General features: G+C 43.9%; 1 protein-coding gene across 1 annotated transcript; it reads left to right on the plus strand.

Moving 5' to 3' along the window:
* The first annotated feature begins 237 nt into the window (after positions 1–237).
* On the plus strand, positions 238–15,609 carry POGLUT1 (protein O-glucosyltransferase 1). The gene is made up of 11 exons (XM_040567003.1): positions 238–374; positions 889–979; positions 3,181–3,324; positions 3,770–3,905; positions 6,516–6,637; positions 7,752–7,811; positions 8,734–8,833; positions 9,625–9,683; positions 11,996–12,163; positions 12,695–12,751; positions 13,382–15,609. The coding sequence occupies exons 1-11, from the start codon at positions 284–286 to the stop codon at positions 13,536–13,538; spliced, it is 1,185 nt and encodes a 394-aa protein (XP_040422937.1). The 5' UTR covers positions 238–283; the 3' UTR covers positions 13,539–15,609.
* The last annotated feature ends 669 nt before the right edge of the window (positions 15,610–16,278 follow it).

The raw sequence follows: 16,278 nt of genomic DNA on the forward strand, positions 1-16,278 counted from the left end.
GCCTGCCCCATGGGAACAACCCGCTCCCGGGACAACATGTCAGGGGGAGGCACAAAAGACCCTGCCCACCGGGTCCCGGCCACACGCAGCCCTCAGGGGCTCGGGGTGGTGGCGCTGGTGGGGGAGCAGCGCCGCCACAGAGCGCAGCCGGGCCGAGACACGGCAAAAACTACAACTCCCACAGCACCCAACGCCCGCCGCCATTTTGAGGGGGGGGCTAGTGGTGGCCGCGGCCGCCATTTGTAGCCGGGGCGTCTCCGCCCCCCGGCGGCACGGCGGCGGCATGGGGCGGGTGGCGCTGCCCCTGTGGGCGCTGCTGGCACTCTGGGCGCTGCGGGCACCGGCACCGCGGGTAGCGGCGGGTGGCCCGGCAGGTGAGCGCTGCTGCAGGGGGGGCGGGCGGGCGGCCGCCCTGGGGTCGGGCTGGATGATGCTGGTCTCTGATGGCTGAGGAGATTGGCGTTCGGCCCTTCTCCGTGCCCCCATTTCCAGGTTCTGGAAAGAAAATGAAACACGAGGTGTCGGGGAGAGTCCGCCGCTTCCTTGTAGTCGCGTAGCAGAAAGCGGCTAACTCGGTTTAACAGCAGTGGTTGTCGGATGTGAGTTTGGTTTCGCAGGCTGCCATCAGCCAGTCTCCGCCAAAAGGACCACGGCCACCTCTCTGGGTACCGTGTCACTGGGCTGCGTGGTCCTCAGCTGCTTCCCATCGTTTCGGGAGGCCTGGCTGGGTTTGCTGCCAGGCGCGCTCCAGTTCAGCAGTACTGAAGTGTGTCGTGGGGTCGTGTTGTGAAGCTGTTGCCAGCTGGACCAGAAGTCCTGCTCGGCTCCCGCTGGTCGCTCTGGTGGTTTAATGAATTAACTTTGACTTTTTCTTCCTGTGTGTTTCAGATGCCAAATGGAAAACAAGAACTGACCAAATTAACAAAGCTGTGGAAGTCTATAAGCCATGTGTAAAGGAGAATTGCAGCTGCCACCAAAGGTGAGACACTGGTTTCCTTGTTACTGGACAGGATTCGGGCCATGATTGGGAATACTTTTGGCACCACTGATGGATGAGAGTTAGCTATAGAATATTTGGGCTCTAAAGTGTCGTATCTGCAACCGTCATAGATCACAACGCTTGCAAAAAGGAGATTATTAATTGCATTGTGTGAAATAGGCCAGCCTCCATAGTTCCAGTAGAAGGCGTGTCCACCTGTAGATTGATCGCTGTCCTTGTTGTCTGCGATTGAACAACATAAACTGTGTCAGCATCTCATACATGAGTACACAATAATCCCATACACAGTTGGTGATATTTCTGTGTTAAAAATCCCCTTCTGCCTTCTCTCTCAGTGGGGCGCTCCTAACAAGTTTTTCTGATGGGCTTTTAAAAGTGGAAGAAATCAAATACATGCAAAATATTTTAAAATAGGTAGATTAAGAAGAATCATTACAGAAAGCATGTTCATTTGGTGTGATAATGTGTTGTACCTTGTGCACTGCCTGTGCCTGGACAACAGGGCTTCCAGGGGAGGAAGGGAGGGGAGAACTGGGAGAGCACTCTTTCTAGGGAGTTTAGTTCACTGCTTGTAAGAACTGGAGTAGCAGTGGATATTTAACTGCCTGACTTTTGCATGACCTAAGATGATCCAAGACAAGGTCATTCAGGAAGTATTCCTCTGTCTTTAGGATTAGGCTTCCAAATGCAGAAATGCAGATGTACCATTTTCAGACTCCTGTTTAAAAAATAGATGTGCTCATTCATTTTGGAGGTGAGATTGAGCACCAGACTGGCTTTTAATATCAGATGAGTCATACTGGGTCAACCATTTGTATACTGTTTGGAGTTTTTGATCTTCATTGCTTCTAGTTCTGGCTTTCAGTGTTCTGCTGCACACTTATATATCTCCAAATCAGCTATCAAAATGAAAAGAGTCTCTTAGTTACACAGTGTATATATAAGTGTGCAGCAGAACACTGAAAGCCAGTACTTTTTCCCAGATAACAGATTCTACTTGTGTCAGGTTTTCTGGTGGCCAAGAACTGAAAAGAACTTTCACTTTCAGTGACTGCTGAAAGGTAGCAATATAGGCTAGAATGACATGGATGTGCTATAAAACTCTCCAACATTTTTCGTGATCTCCAGCTCATTAGATTTGCATCCCTGTCACACAGCTTATCCTGTGATCAATCCATCTGTACCGGGACAATTCTTTATGTAGTTTACAGTTTTGTATCTGACACAGAATAAGAGAATCATTGAGGTAGGAGGGGAACCTCTTGAGATCATCAAGTCCAACCTCCTTGTTCAAGCAGGGCCACCTAGAGCAAGTTGCCAGGACCATGTCCAGCCAGGATATGAATATCTCCAAAGATGTGAACCCCACAATCTTGCTGGGCAACCTGTGCCAGGGTTTGATCATGCTCATGGGTTCGCCCCTTGTGTCTGTGCAGTGTTGTATGAAGCTAAGGCAATGATGCAATGTCTACCAAAACGTAGTGGAGAGGTCTTCATGGCTCTTACAGTCCAGCAGCAATTACTAACTGCTCCAAACAGTTAGATCTGGGGGCCATTAGAGTGAATTAATATAAACTGTATCCTCCATCTGTATTTTCTTGTGTAGGTTAGGGTTATATTTTCATACTGCATTCCTGGAGCTCACTGGTGATGTGCAGCTGCAACAGAACAGACTTTGAATATGCTTGTTCTCCTGAACTAGCTTTCATTGTATACAGCATTACTGGGTGATGGTGCTCCTCAAAAGTGGACTCTTCTTTTCTATGTCCAAGTAGCATTTTTTTGAGGAATTTGGTCTTGGTTTGGCCCATCATTCTTGGAAATCTTCAGGCTTCAGAACTCTGGTTAAGTGAACCGAAGGCTTTATCCATAACCTGCCAGGGTGAGTAAGGTGTTTTCTGGGATAATGACTACCATTGACTGTGTTGATTTAGCCTGTGCTGGGTTTTCTGTTGAGGCAAACAGCATATAGATCGTCAAAGAGCAAAGCTTGGACCTTTGAGTCTCTGAGTAGTGTCTGTTTCAAGTGACTGAAATTGAATCCTCCGATACGCCACGTGTAGCAGAGCTGGAAGCTTTATGGAACTTGTTAGAGCTAGAAGCCTCTCCTGTATGTTGCAGTAATTTATGTGCAGTATCCTCCCTGCTGTACTTAATTTTGGCTGATTGTTTTGTTTCAGTGTCTGGAAGCAGGACCTGGCTCCTTTTCGAGATGGCATTTCCAAGGAGATAATGTCAGATGTGGTGAGCCGCAAGCTTGGGACGCACTACCAAATCATTAAGAACAAGCTGTACCGTGAGCATGACTGCATGTTCCCTGCAAGGTAAGAGCCGTGCAGAAGATCCTGTGTCCCTAGCTGGGACACAGGAGTACTTCCAACCCTGCCACGTTGAAAGTCACTGAGCACAATGGTATTTAATTTCCTTACCAATTCCTTACCAGGGCAGGAGCCTAGAAAATTATGTATGAGCCTTAAATGTAAGCAGGAAGTGAGCATCATCGTTACACTTCAGCGTAGAAAGAGCTAGTTGATTCTGGGGTCTCAGAGAAAGCTGCAGACCAAGTCAGGTTTAAGAGGATGGGTTGCTTCACTAGTGTCTGTACTGCAGTGCGGCTTAGAGGCTGCTGTAGGCAGTCCCCAGCCTGCACCATGGCGTGTCTCAGGCTCACCATCTCTTCTGCTGCTGTGCAGAGAGAGAGGCCCGCAAGAGGCTCCGGGATTTTGCTTCTCCTTATGGTTCTTTGCCATATGTGTCATTTCTCCACAGATGCAGTGGAGTCGAGCATTTCCTTCGGGGGATCATCAACCGCCTCCCTGACATGGAAATGGTGATCAATGTGCGAGACTACCCCCAGGTCCCCAAGTGGATGAAACCCATTATCCCGGTCTTCTCCTTCAGTAAGGTGCGCACGCTTTTAAAAGCTGAGCATTTCTGGGAAATGTGTGTTCTCCTTTTCCTTGGTAACACATATTTTTGAGGATGGTTCCCCCCAGATTTCCTGTGTGTCAAAATTGCTTGCTCTTTTTCACTCGTTATGCTGCTTTTTGCTTCCAGTTTTCTGGCAGACAGACTTACAGATTTATTTAATGGAACAGTCTTTCCCCTCATTAGCTCCTCTTCCAGGTCAAAATGTGTACCTCTGCTACAGCAGAATGATGCACAGCTGGATGGGATATGTGCCAGCATCACTGTGATTTGCTACAATGCCTCCGTTAAAATCATAGACATAGCTTATCAGCATTGTTAAGGATTTTTCATCATCAGTCAGCTGTCATAGCTGATCTCAGTTAATATGAATATTTCAGTCCTTTTTTTTTTGGCACCACAGATAAGTGTTTCTTATCTTCATTTCTGTAATAGTGCTGTCTCCTGTGAACTCTTTTCCTGTGGATTTCTTTTTCCATCTCCAAACATGCACATACACACAGGGGCAGACGAACACACAGACATTTGCTCTCTGCTTCTCTATTTCCAGACTGGAGAGAACTCCTGTATTTTTTCCTGCCTTTCCATTGTTAAACCTGACTGTCGGACAATGTCTCACCATTTCCAATAAAATATCCTTACACCTCATACTTCAGGAAATCTTTCTGTGCCTTAGTGTATGCTCAACATGCCCAAATTCTACAGCTTTGGCACCTAACCCTGATCATGACCCTGTCCTTGGCTGAAGCCCAGCAGACTGTAGGGTACAAATAGAAGCAATAAATCATTTGTTCTTGCTAGCTCAGGCTGTATTCTGATTCTGCTAAATTATAGTATCTTACCCTAAACTCAGGTCTTCAGCTCATGCAGTCTGAACTCTAATGTGATCCACCATTGCCTAGTCCCCAGCTGTCCTAAAACTATCTCTAGAATTTCAGTACAGAATTGCAAGTGCTGTCATTCAAGAACTTTGTTCACTGCTAGATGTATTAGTAGAGGTTGCTGTCTTGCCCCTGAACCATAGCATGTCCTAAACTCTAGCCAGCAGAACCCAAATGAATGCAGACCAGGTTGCAGGAGTTTAATCTCTGCAGTCATATTCATCATCCTGCCCCTGGATCCCTTGCAGGACTCTGCAAGAAACTTGAGTTTCCCAGTCACTGCTGTCCAATATCTGAACTGTAATCTCAGCCCTATCCTTAACTGAAACCCAGTGACCCAGGCACAGCCTTTATTTGAACAGACCGTGTTAGTCCCTGCCAGAATGAGGAGGGTCCAGGATGCTGGTCCATGGTGTTTGAAACATAAGGATTGCAGGATTGTCATATTCTGCATCTTGGAAGGGTGGTGACTGGAGTTTTCATGGTTTGTTACCAATGCCTGCTTATAGCAAGGCTGGGAAGGAGCAGACTGTAGAAGCACACGCTCATTTAAGTTGGAAGGCACCTCAGGAGGTGGTCCGGTCCAGCGCCTCACTCATAGCAGAACCAACTAGATCGGGGTGCCAGGGGTTGCATCCTGCCCAGTTCTGAGCATTTCCAAGAAGTGGGTGTCCATGGCTCCCCTGGGCACATGCCCTAGTGTTTCACTTCCCTCAGAATGAAAACAGGTTTCCCAATATTTAATTGTTTTTTTTTGTTTGTTTGTTTGTAATCAAAGTATATTGCCTCACATTCTGTCTTAGTGCACTTCTGAAAAGACTCTGCCTCTATCTTCTCTAAATTCTTCCACTAGGTTGCAGAAGACAGCATTTAGATTCCTGCAAGCCTTCCTGTGCATAAACAAACCCAGTTCTCATGTTTCTTTTCATATGTCTTGTGCACCAGCCTCCTAACTACTTTGGTGGACTTGGCTCTCCAGTATTTCCAGGTGTCAGACAGATGGATAAGTTGGATAGTAAGTTTATTACTAGTGCAGAGAAGTGGCCTATAGTCTGGTTTCACGAAAGAATTTAGTCTTAGGTACTGTTTTTCCCTCTGATTAACAGAGAATTTAAGCATCCAGGTAGGAATGAGGAATTGAAATTCTTACATGACTGGGATGTTCGGTACAGTGAATTGTCAGGTGATTTCTGAGAAGGCTGGAATGATATGAAGTACTGGAAACCTAAATGTCAAAGGGCCTAGAAGTGCCTCTGTCACAGAGGTGATAATGCCTCTTAAGTTACAATCAGTAGAACACACTTTAGAAAGGTGTATGGAGCTCAGGTCTTAAAATACTTACTAGTTAGCTATATCATGGACCTTCTTTGTTGCTTTCTAACATGGAAGTCCCATGTTATCATGTAGCAAGGCATAGCCTTTTTGAAATCATTGAAACATTTTGGTCGGAAAGGACTTTCAGAAGTCAGCTGGTCCAGTGGCCCACTCAGAGCAGGTATGCCTGCTGAAATACACCAGCTTTCTTCTGTTGGGTTGTGTTCATGTGGCCCCTTGCAACCCCGAGGTGACCGTAAAGCTCTCATGGCTGCTTATGGAGGGAGCAGTGAGGGAGAAACCAGGCAGAATGCCCTGAAAGGACATCGTTGCTGGTGGGCTCAGTAAACTGAAGTAAATGCCACTCTTATATTATTCTCCTTTTTCTTAAGACACACGAATACAATGATATCATGTATCCTGCCTGGACATTTTGGGAAGGAGGACCGGCTGTTTGGCCAATTTACCCGACAGGTTTAGGGCGCTGGGACCTCATGAGAGAGGACCTCAGAAGGTAATGTTTTGAAAATGAATATTTTGGGGGGAGGCTGAATGGAAAAGAAAAATCACAGTGAAAGCCGTCTTATTACTGAGCAGGATTAGGGCAATGTTGAAGTCTTAAGACCATAGGTCTGTCGGCCAGTCATCTGTCCTGCTGCCTCATTAACTACATACAGCCTATCTGCTGTATAAGAATTCTCCATGGAAACCTTGGATGATGTAACTAAAAGTTATAATTAGCTTCCCTGTTTCCAACACTTTGGTAAGGAATGCAGAGGACAAAGTATGCGCATTGTACATGCTGTCAGGGCGAGATTACTATCATTTTCAGTGGAACAGGGTTTGTCAATAAAGCAGAAGTTATCTTTTGCCTGCAGACATCTCTCCTGACACATAGAAATATTTTTCTTTGTTTACACCTGCTTCTCTAGGAGCTGTGTTTTTTTTACTGCAGAGATGATCCAGGCTGTTTGTGTAAGCTTCTGAAAGGGTAAAGGAAAGCCTGCTTTAGGTCTGCTTTTACTTGAGTATTGTACAATAGAGGAATCTGGAATCATTCCCACAAAGCAAGAATGATTACTGTGCTGAGAGTAAGACAGAATATGTTTCTGATTGGGATCTTTCTTTTCACAAGATCTTTGACTATTAGCAGAGTAAGGGGCTGTTTCCCCTGGAGAGTAACAAATAAAGTACGTAACAGTGAATGAACATAGAAACATAACAAGAAAACAAAACCGCAACACCTTGATGTCAAACAGTTAGCATGAGAACGTGAGGTTGAATGTTTCCTTCTTCAAAATCCTAAACCTAAAAAAGTGGATTAAAATTTTAGGTTAATTTTAATACTCTTAAAGGCAAAGGTTTGGTAGGGGTGTGTGTGTGTAATTTATTGTTTTCACTGAAAAGTGTTCCGAAAAGTAGCCTATATCATGTGGTCTTGACCACAGTATTCACAGGAAAACATGTTTCATTGGACCTGGCAGAGAGTTTTTTTCTGCTATAGTGAAGAAAATGATTTCCATCAAAAATGAAGAATTATAAAATGAGATCATGCTGTGAAAACTGATGAGATTACTGTTTCATGGTTTTATTAAATCATTTATTGCCACGTATAAACAATATTTCAGATCTGCAGAAAAATGGCCATGGATGAAAAAAATCTCTAAAGGATATTTCCGGGGTTCCAGGTGAGCATATCTTCCTGAGCAAGTGTAACCTAGAATATCTTCTTTAAAAGTAAGGAAAGTGAGGCATCTTGTACAGCTATATTTCACCACCATAAGAGTTACAGTTTGCAACTAGTTTATTATAGTAAGCTTAATACTAAAACAGAGGTCATGATGGATTTGCTGCTTTATTTCTTAATGAGTAAAAGTTTCTTAGAACCAACTTCTTTTGTTCTGTGAAAGGAACTGCAGGTGCATAATGTAAATCTAAAGATTTGATAGTGATGAGCGTGCCTCTTGCCAACGTGAATACTTTATTCTCTGTGCAAGTGCTTATCAGTGAATCAACAAGTATTCTTCTGTTACTTACCTGAGTGATGGGGGTTAAGAGGATAGATTATTTTTCTCCCCAGTGACAGTTTGAACCATATTAACCCCTGCTCCTCTCTGTTCCTTCAACATCATTGAGTTTCAGGGATGGACTTGACATCCTGCTATTAATAGGTAGTTTCAGGAGATGATGAGGAGTGAGCCTCAGGGATGTCATAACCTTGTTTATCAGTAGGGGTCAGAGGGATCAGATCTGAAGATGCTTACCATCTCTTAGCTCTCTCTGACTTAGGGAGTTGAAGTATTTGGCACCCATCAGTTTACGGCCTAAAGGAAACAGCATCTCTGCTGATATGTCCTGGGAATTGCTTAAATAATACTATTAAACATTTACTATTTTTTCATAAGTGAAACAAAGAAATGTGGCCTCAGATCATTTTTCTTCAGCTAATATACCCTTGGATAGATATATACTGTATCGTAGGCACTCAGTAATGTTTTCTGGGGACACACTGAGGTCAGTTCTATAAAGAGGCAGGGGCTCGAGTCCTGTAGTTGGGTAGCTGTGTCGGGTGAGATGGTTTGGCAATGACTAATGTCATTTCTTTTGCAGAACAAGCCCTGAGAGAGATCCCCTCATTCTGCTGTCCCGAGAAGACCCAGAACTCGTTGATGCTGAGTACACTAAAAATCAGGCTTGGAAATCTGAGAAGGTGCGTGGGTGTTGCCTGTCTTCTGAGCACGAGGGCCAGAAAGGGTAGCATTGCAAGATGGCTTTGATGATTGAGATGCATCTTGTTGGAGAGCTGTGAGTGGTGTAGCATGGGGGAGGCTTGCAATTCTGTTGAGGGTAGGGCTCTCTGGTGGATGAAAGGAAGGAGTCTCTAGAGCCTGCCAGGACCACCTTTTTTTTTTTTTCTTCCCATCTATGCTTTTTGTTGAAGAAAGCCAGCACAGATAAGAAAATGAACCTATGCCAATCCCCTCCTCTTCCACTACTGAAAAATTAGCCAACTTCCCCTTCTAGCCCCAAGCTGCTTGCATGTTGCTGTCAGTCTTTCTAAACCTTTTTCTGTCATCTCCATCTCTTTGTCTTGCTGCTGATAACGTTGTGATAATTGTTGCTGGTAACTTTTTTGCTCCATATTAGTGCACAGTCCAGCTCTCTCCAGACAGTCTTGGCTAATCCAGTTACACTTGGCTTCACAGAGTCCATTGTCCCAAGCTGTTTTCAGCTCTGTAGCTGCCAACTAAACATTATCATTTAATGTGTTTGCACTGGCATTTGCTTACAGGCAATGTGTAATTTACTGAACCTTTTTTTTCTTGTTTGAAGGGCTCCAACTTCTTCATTATACTTCTAAAAGCCCACCAGGGAAGGTTTTCTCAGAAGTGAGATGGAGAGTTTTGAGGCTTCAGATTTATTTGTAACTGAGAAGGAAAATGAGTTTGAAATAACCATATAAAACTTACCGATTTTTAAAAAAATTCTCTTTACTTTAAGGACACCTTAGGGAAGCCTCCTGCAAAGGAAATTCCACTGGTTGATCACTGCAAATACAAGTAAGAATTTTGAAAAGTAAAGCTGTTCAAGGGCTATGGGTTATTTCTTTCCTTGCATGGTATATTGTCTCATTTTATTTTAAGATCTAATTCCAGCAACCAGCTCCATGCAGACAGGGAGGTTTGTGAACAGACATACAGCAGCTGAAACTTTGGGAGCTTACTGCGGCCTGCGTCAGTGTCAGCTTTCCCCTGTCATGTCAGGAGAAATAAAGTGCTTTGAGGAAAGTAAAGATCTTAAATCACTAATTAATATATAGATGGAAAATACATTTATTTTTATGTGTGTGGTTTTTTTGTTTCTTTTTTTTTTTGTTCAGAAAGACTTTCTATAAATTTTTCTTTATGTTCCTATATCAAGCTGTGAGTTCAAAATTGTTTCATTTTGGTGCTACAGTGATAGCATTATTGTCTTCGAGGACATAAGGAAGGAAGGAATCATGTCTTCCTATGCATATTGGTGCAAGGGTTGCTGTTGAATGTATATAGTAAAAGAGAAAACCTGAAATATGACTGAGCAGATATAGTGCTGATTCGTACTTTGTATGTTGCTTGGGAGAATGTGGTTTTGATTTACAAAGGATTTTATTTTTTAACTACTTTCGGGAGGCTTTGTTGGTGTAATATTCTTGTGGCTTTCTCTGTAGAAATACAGATTTGGCTTGCATGTACTTGTATGTCTGATGTTTTGATTTTTCTTTTGCTTTAAAAGTTTGCATTTAGTTACAATTCCACCAGCTAGAATCTGCTGTTACAAGAGCTCAGTCACTTGGCTGAAGCTGTGTTTTTGTGCAAATGTGATTGACTTGTCTCATTTTATATTTCACTGGACTGTTGCCCAGATTTCTCCCTTCTGTTACACATAGACTTCCCCAAACTCCTGATGCCTCCTCAGCCCCTCCATGCAGTATGGGCCAAGACATTCTCTCACACTTTTGTCATAGCCCCATTTAGGAATAATCATCAATAGTTGTTGTCAGCAGCGGCATATGGGCTCCATGGAGTCTTTTATGGACGACTGTCCCCTACAGTGGTCCTGTGGTGTATTATTGACTTCAGACTGTCATTGGAGAATCACAGGTGCAGAAAGAGGGGCTGTAATCAGACTGCCTAACCTAGAAGCCGCACCTCCATCTGTCCATAGGCTGTGAGAGGCAGGGTCTGGTAGGGTCAACAGGAATTTCTCACTGTTTCCTTCAGTGCTGTACTGAAGTGTATACAGAAGTCTGAGAGCAGCCTTTAGTGACTTGGCTGAGGTCACAGGGAATGGGAGCCATGGCTTGAACTTGACAGAGGTATTTCCTTGCTCCTTGTTGTTCAGTTACTAATACAGTGTGCTCCTCATCCCTGCCTCGAGCTCCTATGTAATACAAGGAATGCAAAATAATTTCAGATTTACTTCCTTTCACTTACTGCTGAACCAAGTTTAGCTATAGTCCCCATCTCACCCAAAATAGCTGTGTTAAAGGGAGAAGTCCCTTCCCCCAGCCCAAAATGTTTGACTTCAAAGATTAGTTCCGTGTACTGAGGGGTTTTACCCACAGGAAAAACAGCTTTCCATATAATTGGAGAAATGTGGGTTAGAAAAAGCAAGAAAGCAAACCAACAAACATGCCTCTGAGATACAGTTTGCTAAGAGAAATCTGTCCCCCTCCCCCAGTCAAGCCCATTTTACTAACTTGGCAGAAAATACTGAAAACAGAATTGTTGATTCTTTGTTATCTGCAAAGTCCATCTGTTTTGTGCTAGCCTGTTTAACCTCCTAGGGTTACATTCCCAAGTTAATATGAAACAATTAGATTCAGATTAAAGCAGGATCCCAGAAGACAAAAAGGCTGAATAGATAATGTCAAAGAAGAACAATGAATGAAAAAGCTTGTTGCAAGACAACAGAATTGGGAAAAGTCTCTTCATGGGAACAGAGTCTCTGAAGCAGCGTAGAGTCCCAGGAGCAGCATCCAGGTTGTGACCTTCCGTGCCTTTCTGGCAGTGGTCTGTGAGGCAAGCCTTCGTTGGTTTGTCATAAGCAGGTGTCTTTGTTGGAGATAAAGCCTCACATGCTAAGTTTTGACAGGCACTGGAAACTCTCCTAGCACCTCCATAACTTCAGCTCACCTGTGCAACGAGGAGCTTCAAATAAATGTCCTCCCTCTGTTTTAGTGAGAAGTGCTTAGCTCAGCGTGAGGGAGACCCCTACCCCCTCACACGTTACCTGTGAGAGAAGGTTCATCACTATTCAGAGTCCAGTTTCTTACTGCCTTTCTCCATAAAATAACAGGGGTAATCAGCTCCTCTCTTTTCTTGTTTTACAGGTATCTGTTTAATTTCCGGGGAGTGGCTGCAAGTTTCCGGTTGAAACACCTCTTCTTGTGTGGTTCGCTCGTCTTTCACGTTGGAGAAGAGTGGTTGGAGTTCTTCTACCCTCAGCTGAAGCCTTGGGTCCACTATGTCCCAGTCAGATCAGACCTCTCTGATGTCAGGTGTGAGACCCTAAGAGTGCTCAGTGGGGCATTGCATGCCATGGGAAAACACTGCTACAATTTATTTGGTTTGTATTACACTAGGAAGAGCCTCCACTGCTAGGCATCAGTCAAATGCTCTTGTAGGTCATGTTTTTTCTCTTTATTACCACACCCAGAGAATCTTTTGCTTGTATTACTTACACAATACAGTTTCACTGGGGTATGTAGGTCTCGCGGCCTCACTGAAATCAGCAGGCACTACATACTTAAATATCTTTGCAAGTGGCCACTACAACACAGATAAGGGGAAGAGGACCATATTACTGGGCTAAAAATGTGTCAGCTCCTGGATTTCAAGCATGCTGTCCAGGGCTTACATGGAACAACTGGCAGTGACAGGTTTCTTCTGTGCACTGAAATGAGGAGCACCAATCCCTTGCTCAGCTCTAAATCTTTAATTTCATCCTCCACAATATATTAGCTAAGTTTAACAATAGTTCTCCACTGAACTAGTTGTTTCATAGCATTTTTTTGTTGTTGTTATTTTAGGGAGCTGTTGCAGTTTGTAAAGGAAAATGATAACATAGCACAAGAAATTGCAGAGAGGTAAGTTGTGTGTCCTTTCTGTCTGTGAAGCACTCTTATCTAAAACATTTTCTTAGGCAGCTTTTGAAGGGGTTACCTGTCAAAGACAGCCTAGTATTAATAGGGTAAAGTATATTTTTCTTCTGCAATAACAGCAGGAGGGTTGGAGAACTTAAAACAAGCAGGGGGAACTGGATAACAAGATTATATGTTTAGGTCTTTGGTTCAGATGTGACCCATATCAGGAACCCCACTGAAAGCCGTCAGAAGTTCAGAGCTTTCATCTCGGTGTAAAGCGAGTTGACCCCTGGGAACTGTGTCTGCGTTATAACTATTATATACCCAGGCTGGCAGGGACTGGCTTCTGAAGCAGCATGCATCACTGTTGCTCAGGCTGTATCTGATACGTGAAATCTGATATTTATTATCCCAGATAACAAATACCATCTTGAGGATAACAAAAGCACTGCAAGTGTCAGAGCTATGAGACTGAATGAAAGTTGTGAAATTGAAATAGACAGTACAGAGCAATGCATGTTGTTTCTCATTTGAAAAAAACAGAGGAGTGAAAGTTGATATACATATAAAACAGAACCAAAGACTCTTGCAGGAACTGGAAATTGGTTCTGACTGTGCCTTGTGTGTCTCTAGGGGACGCCAATTCATCACTGAACACTTGCAGATGGAGGATGTCTCTTGCTACTGGGAGCATCTGTTGTCAGAATATTCCCAAGCCTTGACTTACAAAGTGAAAAGGAGGAAGAACTACAGTGAGATCACTTCTGAATGGCTGAAAACAGAACTGTAGAGACTTCTCCGTTTTCCTCTTCAGCTCAAACTGATCTCTCTGGAAGTATGAAGATCGGTGTATCTTCTTTCTCGTTCTCAGATTTATTATCCTTTGTACTAAAACTACAGAGAACAGCAACAGGCTAACTTTAACATTGTTCCCATGCAGCCATGCAGTGGGACCCAGTTCTACTGTCGCCGTAAGAACATTAAGTAGAATGTTGGATTATGGCTATTTAGTGGCGTTGTTACGCTCATGCCTGGAAGAGCATAGTTAGCATTTGGGACTTTGTTACTACCTGTCTAAGAATGATCCTAAATCCCATTCAGTCAATGAGAAGCCTTTATGTTAAATTTACTGGACCTTTTGGTAGTATCCGCTACGCTCAACTGGGAGATGCACATCTATTTTTGGCAGTGGTCAGTGTTTTCTCATCTGTGTGATGACACTTGGGATATTAGGAGTTCTCTGACAGAAGCAGGTACTGGGATTTGGGGTAGCCTTTTTAGATAGCTTAGAGCTTACTTTTCTGATGTTTATGTCAGGTTTTTAAAGAGGTTGATGGCAAGGCTTTGATGGGCTGTTAAGAGGACAAATTATCCTTGCACAGATAAATTACCTACCTCATAGGAGAACGTCTGTTGATGATAATGTTACCACAGTACTTAGTCTGAGTAGCAGACAGCCAAGCAGCTGAGATAAGCAGTGTTTGTCCTCTGTTGAGGGGGCAATGAGGTGGATGCATGGCCGTGCAAAACCGAGCCCCTGTTAGCAAGCTCTCACCGGTCCGCTGGCCAGATGTCCTGGGACCCTTAAGAACCTAGAGAAAGTATACACAGAGGTAGATTCAGCTCTTAGTTTTTTGTTTTGTTTTTGTTTTTTCCCCAGATGTTCACAGATTCTCTGCTCCTTCTGCAGATCCTTCTCCCCTTCTGCAATCTTACTGTTGTTTTTCTTTTTATTGTTTTAAAGGGGGTAACACCTCTGTTCACTTCATCATTCTCTTTTCTTTCACCCAACTGTTATGTTCCTTTTCTGATCTTCCTCAGTCTGGTTGAGGGAATGTCTTCAATCACATAGTGGCAGCTACTCGTTATATTATTCATTTTAAGTTCAAGTCATAGGTTTCTCAGGCTAACTGTATTTATGCCAAGTACAGGCTGCTCAGCACATAAGGAGTGCAGTTTCTAAAATGCTCTGTTGTCCCTGAACTGAGAGGCCTGGTAGGAAGCGCACATTCTCTGGCATCTAGACAGGCTTAGTTTCTCCTACTTACTGTTTGCTCAGTAATGTCAAAGCCTTGCATTAAAACAAGTTTTCTAGTGGTGAAGAGCTAGACCGCTGCTTCCTAGCCTGTCTGGTCCCTTCCACTGTGAGCTGCTTGCCCTTATGCTTTGGGATCACTGCTCCTGTGCTGCAGCTTGTCTGTATCAGCAGGGTCAGAGCAACCACTGTCCCTGACATGTCCTTTGGATGTCAGTGGTCATCTGTCAGTTGAGCACAGTCCTTGGCACACCTGGCATATGGGTGCCCAAGTCTTCAGAAGCTGAAGCAAACTGCTCCCACTGGCCTAAGCCAACAGTAGAAACAGCGTGGCATCCCAGGTGAGCTCCCTTGCTTATGACGGGGCCCGACTCATGTCTTGGGAAACAGCACAGTAATAGAAGGGATGATTATAGCTCATACTTTTGTCTGTAGTCAGTTTGGATCAGAGAACACGCTACCAAGAACAATAATGCTGAGTACATACACAACACGTATGCATTCGGAGGCCTCAGCAGCACTGCCAACCCCTGGTACAGGGAAATAACTGCCAGACCTATTAGTCAAGCACCAGCTGCTGGAGCAGCTCACCACTTATGTGACCACTGGCTGGGTTCTCCCAGCGGGCAAAGAAAATAAATTAGAGTATTAAAATGGCTTGGTTTCTGAGGAAAAGAGTTGTATAAGAGTGGAAGGGGTTTTCTGGTTTTGTATTCTTAGCCAATGAAGAGACAGCAGCCTGAGAAACTGAAACAACAATGTATACTTTTTTTAAACCATTTTTAATGATGTGCTTTTGGATTAAAATAAACAAAAATGAAGTCTTGTTGGATGCATCATTTCTTAATCAGAACTGTAAGAAAAGGTCTGGATAGCCCCCAGCTGTTTCACTGGAGAAGGTGAACCGTGTCTTTCTGTTTTTTCCTCTTCGGCAGTAATATGTAGGGTGTCTCAGTGGAATCTTACTTCTGTCCAAGTCACCACTGCAAGTCTTGGGTGATGTTGATTGAAAACTTTGTCTGGTCGACAGCTCGCACGGACCGGTCACTTCTCAGTGTGCTTCTTTTTTTGCTTTACTAGAACAGCCGTGACTAATTGATCCCTCTGTCTCCAGTCTTTGTAAACAGGATAAGGCCTGAAGTGGCAGGCAGGTCACTTCTAGAGGTGATGGGACCTCCATCAGGACTAGGATTTAGGTAAAGGATGGGGTGGGATGTGGAAGATGTTCTGAGAGTATAGTACTTGTATTGCAGTAGTGCTGGAGACCAACGCTCCTGAGTTACAAATACAAGAATTTGTAACCTCACAACCAGTTAAAGCTGTAAGAAACGAGTGGGCATAAACAAAAGCCGGCAAGAGGTTCAAAAAGCCATGGGCTGGATTTGAACGGCAGAAGTCTCAGCATGCCAGCCGGCTAACTTTTGGGGTCATCAGAGTTTGAAAAATGCTGTGGACGACAGGGACCATGCCCCAAAGGCAGCCACCGACAGCCCAC

This window comes from Cygnus olor, chromosome 1 (assembly GCF_009769625.2).
Source record: "Cygnus olor isolate bCygOlo1 chromosome 1, bCygOlo1.pri.v2, whole genome shotgun sequence".
Classification (NCBI taxonomy): Eukaryota; Metazoa; Chordata; class Aves; order Anseriformes; family Anatidae; genus Cygnus; species Cygnus olor.